Source organism: Arachis ipaensis, chromosome B03, assembly GCF_000816755.2.
Source record: "Arachis ipaensis cultivar K30076 chromosome B03, Araip1.1, whole genome shotgun sequence".
NCBI lineage: Eukaryota > Viridiplantae > Streptophyta > Magnoliopsida > Fabales > Fabaceae > Arachis > Arachis ipaensis.
In genome coordinates, this window is record NC_029787.2 from 116,804,448 (window position 1) to 116,813,349 (window position 8,902).

An 8,902-nucleotide genomic window follows, 5' to 3' on the forward strand; every position below is an offset into this window, starting at 1 on the left:
ATAACTTTTATACGCACCTAATTTCTTCATCATTTGAGGTTATTGCTTTCATTAATTGATTATGGGTTTCTGAGTGTCATATACTATGGGTATATCTTCATGTATGTAAAGAACTCTATCATTTTCTGCTTTATTAATGTTAACCATGGTTGGAAATAAATCACTTTATGTATATATACTTTGAGATTGGCTGATTGTTTAAATAGAAAGACATCGATAAAATAGATTATCATGATCAACTATGATCTTTGAATTAATTTATCTTTATTGTATATGCTCGTGCAGGAATCATAACTTGAAGATGTTTGGGAACAAGTACACTGCTTAGTACCAGTAAAAATCGATCCTGTGTTAGTAATTTTGACTCGGAGAAACTTTATTTTTTTGAAGTAGATGGGTACAGATGGCTCAAGCTATGTAGAACTGATTTTTTGGAAGTAGGCGATGTCCCTGACCATAAAAAATTACCCTTTTGAAAAGTGTTGTCTGATGATAAAATAGTACTCTCTAGGAGTTATTTTGGTTATTACTTTTTTGGCATTTTGTTATATGTTTATAAAAATTGTATATGATTTTTGGTCGCACGTACTTGGAAAGAAATGCTACCAACTTTTGATAATATTTTATTTTGCAAATACAATTTAGTGAAACTTTTTTTTAAATATGTAAGGAGATTAATGATGTAAAGTATGAGTAGTTTTTATTATTCTTGTACGGGATCATTTATTTATATATTTTTAAAAAGAATAATATATATTTTTATTTATGACATTAAAAGAATAAAAAAGAATAAATTCATAAAAATAAATTTAAAAAAATAATTTTTTAATGAAAAAAACACGTTAAAATTTTGAAATATAATTTGGATAATTTTTTTATTAAAAAAATAATTTAAATATATTAGTATATTATAATTTATATATAATATAAATAAGAGTATTAATGTAATTTCATTTGGTTATGATTTTCTCTCTTCTTACTTTTCCTTTCATCCAAATACAAGAAAAATTTCCTTCTATTTTCTTTCCATTCATTTTCTTTCCTTCCATTTTCTTTCCTCCATCCAAACAAAGTGTTAGAGTTGGAAAAAGAATAATAAAGATTTTACTGTTGTTCATGTTATATTAATATATATTATAGATTTTATAAATTTTCTATTTTTCATGTTATGATTGTGCTATTTTTAATTTTAGTATGAATTTAATTTTGTAATTATTATTATATTTATAAAATATTGAAAAACTAAAAATTGTTTTGGGATGAAATAAGATGAATAAAGTCCGGCAGATATGAGATTGGAGTGAAAAAATTTAACACCTGGCAAGAGAATAAGATAAAGAGAAAGTTATAGAATTTAAAATTTTACTCAAACTTACCTGTCCTACTCTAATTGTTACCACCCCTAAACACAATGAAAGAGGAGCAGAGAAGAACAAAATGTGATTTTGTGGCTGAGACAAACCCGCGAAATACCCTCACCAATGAAATTCTCCCGAAACCTTCACGGCTCATCTTCTTCTTGCCACGTGTCCTCTTTCTATCCTCTCCTTCCATTCATCTCTTAAACACTTCCTTCTTCCACTGTTTTGTTTGTCTTCTGCTTCTGTCACTCTTCCAACTTCATTCTTCTGTCACAGCAAACTACTCATGCTCCATGAAAGCTAGGGTTCACCCTTGATCCTTACTCTTTCTTTCTTTCTTCAAATTCTACCTTCATTCACTCACCGATCCATGGCTTTCTCTACTTTGCCCCTACCTGAGCTCAAGTTTCTTGCACCGCAAATTACTCCCAAGCGTCGAGTTGCTCTCTCTAGATTCTCTTCTTGCTCTTCCGTTTCGAGGACCTCACGATACAATGTTGCTCTTCGCATGCGAATTCGCGCTGTCATCGAAGAAGGTGCTTTGGCGGGAAGAGAGGCCAGTGATGCGAAGTGGAGTGGGAATGGAGCTGCTTCAAGCGTTGGTAGCGACTACGGTAGTAGCAATGGGTACTACATGAATGGCGGCGTCGGCGTGGTGGAGAATGGGAATGGAGCTGCCAGTGAAAGGTTGGTCAAGTACGTGAATGGCAATGGTGCTGTGGCGGCGGAAGCGGAGGTGACACTGGTGTTGGAAGATTCCGGTGAAATGGAATCGAAGCGGAAGGAGGATGGGAGGAAGAAGAGGTTGGAGGAGATTGGCAAGGAAGATGCTTGGTTCAAGCAAACCGGGAATGAACCGGTTGAGGTACGATTATATTTGTGCTGTGTTCATTGGTTTCTTGTTATATATAGAAAACTAGAAAAGAGAATGTTGAAGTGTTTTTGCACACGTGAGATGAACATGTGAATTTTTATGGCAGGTAGCAGTTACGCCTGGAGGTCGTTGGAGCAGGTTCAAGACTTACTCAACAATACAGAGAACGTTGGAAATTTGGGGGTTTGTTTTCACCTTCATCTTCAAGGCTTGGCTCAATAATCAGAAATTCACTTATAAAGGTTGGTCTTCTCAACTTTTAAATTTGAATGTAGATTATGCACTAGTTGTTCTAACTTCTAAGCCATTGAAAACACGGGGTGTTAGTCTTATTGAGCTTGAAGGAACCTTTTCAATGTGTTAATCGTGGGAAGATGTATATTTTTTCTCCCTCAGCAACGGTGGCTACATTTATCCGTGTAATTTAAAAGTAGGTACATAATTAAGCATTCTTCCTTACTGGTTGGGTTTCTGGTATTATCAACTAAGCATTTGAGTAATTGAATATTGCAATCATAAACCATCTACAAGGGATGTTAATGCATGTTTATTACGGAAGTTGACTATGAGCTGTGGAAAGTGGAAACAAAGGGGAATCACTTAAGAAGGAAGTGTTGCTCATTTTGGTTATGAATGTATTGTTTTTGTCAATTTTGTCCGTTCTTCGAACCTGATCCTATTTCTATCAACCAGAAATGAACTTATTGATATATGAACTATCTAGTGCTTTTTATTAAATTTTGAAGAATTCAAAAGATGCCACACGGCCTTTATTTATTTGATTCAAGAACATGAATTGCAGGTGGAATGACTGAGGAAAAGAAAACCTTAAGGCGGAAAGACCTTGCCAAGTGGCTTAAGGAGAGCATTCTGAGATTAGGTCCTACATTCATCAAAATCGGCCAGCAATTCTCCACGAGGGTGGATATCCTTCCCCAAGAATATGTTGACCAGTTGTCAGAACTTCAGGTCTAACAGTTTTGAACAGCTTTTGTCATATTATCCCTTTCATAGAGATATTTTGAATTTTCTTGGTTGTATTGCCTTTCTTATCTAGTTTGTTATTAATGGTGTGAGTAGCTTCATAGACAGCAAAAGAGACCCATCCTAGCTTGTAGATTAATTTCTTTATTTGAGGCTTTGGCTTGGATCAAGTTCCTCCATTCCCCTCAGAGACTGCAATAGCTATTGTTGAAGAGGAGCTTGGAGCTCCTATAAAGAGCATCTTTGATCAGTTTGACTATGAACCGATAGCTGCTGCAAGTCTTGGTAATCAATGTTTTAACTTTGCATGGAATTACTTGCACTTAGGTTGCATTTCATAGACAATATTTGCTTAGAAGTCAGAAGAAATAAAATAGGTTATTTTTCTCCCAATTCAGGTCAGGTTCATCGTGCAAGGTTAAAGGGACAGGAGGTTGTTGTTAAAGTGCAAAGGCCTGGTCTCAAGGATCTTTTTGATATTGATCTTAAAAATCTGAGGGTCAGTACTGTAATAATTTCATACAGAAGTTACACCGTCGTTGCTGTTCAAATCTTATATAACTTCTGAAGACCTCTTTACTTTCTCCTTAATATATCTCCTAACATAAGTAAACCGCCTAGTCCATCATTTTGCTCTCATTTTTATTTATATTTTTGAAAAAAACCTAAATTATTTTGCTTTTTCTAGCATGATGAACTTTTTAATAATAGGACTTAGAGAATATGGTGGTTTTTGCCACACTGTTTAAATCACTGATACACCGGCTCTTTTTACACTGTAGGTTATAGCTGAGTATCTTCAAAAAGTTGATCCTAAATCAGATGGTGCAAAGAGGGACTGGGTTGCTATTTATGACGAGTGTGCATCCGTTTTATATCAGGTGATAATATGATTAAATCCTGGAAAGTTGCTTCATGAATAAGTTAATTGAGATCAACTGAAGAATGTACATGCTATTTTTTAATTCTTTTGCAGTGAATTTAGTCGATAATATTGCATAAGAACACTGTGATAAAGAGACTGATTAGCTTCAGTATGATTGCATGTGTCCTGATGCTGTTAATGCAACATGAATTAACAATTTTCAGGAGATTGATTACACGAAGGAAGCTGCTAATGCAGAACTGTTTGCAAATAACTTTAAGAACATGGATTATGTGAAAGTCCCTACAATCATTTGGGATTATACCACACCACAGGTTTAACCTTGATTTTACATAGAAATATATCAATTGCATAACTTACATTTTACTTTTGATACTTTATTTATCTATCTATTTTTACTCTTTTTTTTTCAACACAGATGCTTACAATGGAGTATGTTCCAGGGATTAAAATAAACAAAATACAAGCATTAGATCAGCTGGGTGTTGACCGAAAAAGGTTCATAGAATTGTTATCTTTTTACTTTCTATTTTTCTCAACAACCTATGATGGCATCTAGAATTCTAATTAAAATATAAGGATCACTTATCTTATACAGGTTAGGGCGATATGCTGTTGAGTCTTACTTGGAGCAGATTCTATCTCATGGATTCTTCCATGCTGACCCTGTAAGTTTTATATTCCGAGTTGCTAATCTCTGTCTCTCTGTCTCTCTCGCTATCTGTCTCTCTCTCGCTCTCTGTCTCTCTCTCTCTCACACACACACACACACACACAAATCATTTTTGGTTTTTGGATTATCTAGTGGTAAGTTTTGTGATGAAGCCAACATGTCATGATTACTATATATTTGAACATGCTCTTCAATACAAAAGGAAAATAATATGCTCTTATACTGCAATACTAAAGATTCTCTCACCTGAGAGTACAAGACTTCAGCCTCCCTAGGGTTTGATGCCATGGGCGGAAAAGTATTCTTGTTCTTGTGATGATGAATATGTACTGCCAAGCATCCAAAACTATACCAGCGACTCACTAAAACTCACTAACTTGCCATGTTCTTCTCTTTAACTGTGGAATAAACTATGTGTTAAATGAGGAAGTTAGATTTGATACGTCTTCTCGTGTGTTACTAATATTTAACTTGGCCATGCAGCATCCTGGAAATATTGCAGTGGATGATGTTAATGGCGGAAGGTTGATCTTCTATGATTTTGGAATGATGGGAAGGTATGTTAGTGTCTTTTCTGTTGATTTAAAATGTGATGTGGTTTTACAACTTACAAGTCAAACATTTTAAGCTTGGTGAGATGATTGGCTTTGCAATTATGTTTTCTGTTGAACATATACAGTATCAGTCCAAATATCCGGGAAGGATTACTGGAAGCTTTCTACGGGGTTTATGAGAAGGATCCAGACAAGGTAAAGTAACATTTCTGTGGTGGTCTCCCATAACATTTCTCAAGTTACTTACTGAGTGATTGTGCATTATGTAGGTCCTTCAAGCAATGATTCAAATGGGTGTCCTTGTCCCAACTGGAGATATGACTGCTGTGAGAAGAACAGCACAGTTCTTCCTCAATAGGTAGTTTATTGGATATATTTAGTAGCAATACATCAATTAGAAGTGTCCTGACTCATACCACTTAAAACCTTTTTATAGTGCCTAAATATGTAATCTGATCTTTTGATCTTTGGAAAGGCATTTCTTGCACATTGATCCATGTTTGGGCTTAAGCTTTTTGTGTCCTGATTAGCTATGTTAGAAATATAGTAATATTTGCAAATAAGGGTTGGCTCAACTGATAGGATCAAAGGAATTGGGTTTGATTCTCTTTTGGTCCTTGGTTGTAGACCATCTGTAATTAATACACTGAGATGTCATTGGGGCTCTTGGCGTGCACTGGCCTAGAAGTAGAAATGATGCAACCTTGGATCCCACTTTTCTTTTCTCCACCAAAAGGAAAGGAAGTATACTAATGTTTAGCTGTATGTTTTTGACTAGTTAAGTTTTTTAGCCTTATATCTTTTTTTACTACATATGTCTAGCTGCACAAAGGAGAGAGAGAGAGATGGCAACAGCTGAACTTGGATTCAAAAAGCCGTTAAGCAAGGAGGAAAAAGTAATGAAGAAGAAAGAGCGTCTGGCTGCCATTGGTAAATCATCTGATCTAATTTTATTCCTCTTTAGGTGTGGATGCACACATGCAACAATTATTTTTGAGAAGCTGGTTATGCGTTAAAGATGAGAAGTAGGTGATTTCTATAATTCTATTGATGTATGTATACATGGTCTGGGTTTGAGCTATTGGCTAAAAAGTACTAGCTGGTCATTATTTTTAAGGCTAAAAAAGGTGGCATAATTACTTATGCTGGGCCTATAACACTTGACTGGCTCAAAGTGGGCTGAGGAAAAGCCTATTTGATAAAAAAATTCATAAATTATTGTGTATTTTCTTTATTCAATCATAACAAACTAAATATAAATGTTTAATCAAGTTATCATTGCATTCCCACTCATTCCAATTTCCATGTTATCAAAATATATACTTCTGCAGTTCAGTAACATTATGCAACCCATGGATTTATCATTTACTCATAGCTGTCAAACTTTGAACAGGTGAAGATTTATTATCCATTGCAGCAGACCAGCCCTTCCGCTTTCCTGCTACATTCACATTTGTTGTTAGAGCCTTCTCAGGTAAATTCTAATAACTGTTTTGCTTTGCATGTCCGTCGCTTGTGATTGCGAGGTAACAAGTCATCATTGTTTCTACAGTTTTGGATGGTATTGGAAAGGGCCTTGACCCACGTTTTGATATTACCGAGATTGCCAAACCGTGAGTATTATCATCAACTTCATATAAATTATTTTTTCCTTTTAAAATTTAAAAGTTAAGTTACATGTTTTGAATACCCAAGTACCTTACCTGACTAGCCTTCCTGCTCTTGTAGTTATGCCATGGAGTTGCTAAGATTCCGTGAGGCAGGAGTTGAAGTTGTCCTAAAGGTAGTCATCATAAACCTGCTCTCCAGTGTGTTTGAATTCAGTCTATTATGATTTCTTTTCTCATATTCTTCTTATGTACAGGATTTCAGAAAGAGATGGGGAAGACAATCTCAAGCATTTTACAACTTATTTAGACAGGCTGACAGGGTTGAAAGACTCGCAGAAATTATCCAAAAATTGGTCTCTACTGGATTCTTGTTGATATGATTTTTGTACTGGATTTGCAATTTTTGTTTGTTCTGGACTTTTGGTATAGAGATCATAGCTTAAATGCACTTCAATTTTTCCACAGGAGCAAGGTGATCTAAAGCTTCGAGTTCGAGCTTTAGAATCTGAGAGGGCATTCCAACGTGTGGCCGCTGTACAGAAGACAATAGGCAATGTAAGAGAAGCTGACCCATGTCTTTGTTGAATTATAAGTTTACTTGGATTCTGTTTGCCAACCTGTAAAAATCGTTCATATATTTGTCATTTCTTTTTGGAGTTCAGCATGTTCTTATCTATTATTTTCTCCCTTATACTATGGGTGTGATTTTTTAATTTGACATAAGTATTAAGTGGGGAATCATGCTTCTTGTTACCTTTGTGTGTATAACAGGCGGTAGCTGCTGGGAGCCTAGTAAATCTTGCAACAATTCTGTATCTCAATGCGATTAGGGTAAGTTTTTCATTCCCACATGTTTCTACGGCAATTATCAAGTCAGTTGATTGATAATTCCTTTCACATTATTTTTTTAGGTGCCTGCCATGATGGCGTATGGCTTTTGTGCAATCTTTGCTTTCCAAGTTCTCTTTGGCATTGTGAAGATTAAGAAGTTAGATGAACGGGAACGGTTGATTACAGGGACTGCTTAAACAACTCCCAGGTGAGTGTTGCTTTATTTTTTCAAAACTTTGTTCAAGATTTAACATGTTCCTGTTAAAACAATAAGCATGAATGTCAATTAGGTGGTCAGGTTTATTAGGCAACATCCTATTGCTCTCCTTTTTCTTTATATTTTTTCCCATTGTGTTATATACCTGGTAGTACACATATTAACAACGACACCGCATGCAGGTAACATTATTCACATTTTACTCCTAAAACCCACAACCGGGGCTTAGTAGTTGGGAATTAGAGCATTAAATGGATGGATTAGGAGGTCCGAGCAATAACCAACATCTTCAAACAATTATGCTGGACGCTTCTTCTGTCAATTGATTACTTCGCTCGAAGGATTGGGACTCTTTTTAGCTAATCGGCTAGCCACATTTTTGTCATTAATATGACACTCCCACTTCCATTGATATTACACTCCCACTTCCATCCCCTTCAATAATGTATTCTCAATGACAGTGTGTCACTGAGGTTCTTTCATATATATATTCGTACAGTAAAATTTATAGATATTAGTGTAGGCCTTCTTATTGTAAATTTGTAATAACCATAATGTATGATGCACACGATGCAGCGTGCAGCCTCCAACAGAGTTTGACTGTGAGTACTGAGAAGCTTTTCTTGTAACACTGAGTACATAAATTTTGTTTAACAAAGATACAAAAGTAAGTACATGTGATCCATATATTTAGGTTTCAGTTGCCGATTCAAATAGTTTATTCAATCCGAGTGATTGGTAGAGTTTATCATCAAGAAGTCAGCATCGTGTATCAAAATATTTCTTAGATTTTACACGATGGGCTTGTTTTCTCGTCTGAAAATTGCTTTCTTGTCTAGTTTTTACGATTCCAAACCAACACAAAGTGGACCGTACTGAATCCACACATAGTATCAAGAAAAGAGTGAATTA

General features: G+C 35.4%; 1 protein-coding gene across 1 annotated transcript; it reads left to right on the forward strand.

Annotated features, from left to right (window-relative positions):
- Positions 1,483 to 8,690, forward strand: LOC107631127 (uncharacterized protein sll1770). The gene is given in 21 exon segments (XM_016334468.2): positions 1,483 to 2,226; positions 2,342 to 2,477; positions 3,038 to 3,204; positions 3,384 to 3,504; positions 3,618 to 3,718; positions 4,002 to 4,100; positions 4,309 to 4,419; positions 4,524 to 4,603; positions 4,704 to 4,773; positions 5,262 to 5,335; positions 5,458 to 5,527; positions 5,602 to 5,690; positions 6,111 to 6,262; positions 6,726 to 6,806; positions 6,885 to 6,945; positions 7,061 to 7,115; positions 7,197 to 7,295; positions 7,408 to 7,497; positions 7,714 to 7,773; positions 7,854 to 7,981; positions 8,173 to 8,690. Coding segments are annotated over 20 exon segments (2,328 nt in total). The 5' UTR covers positions 1,483 to 1,731; the 3' UTR covers positions 7,971 to 7,981; positions 8,173 to 8,690.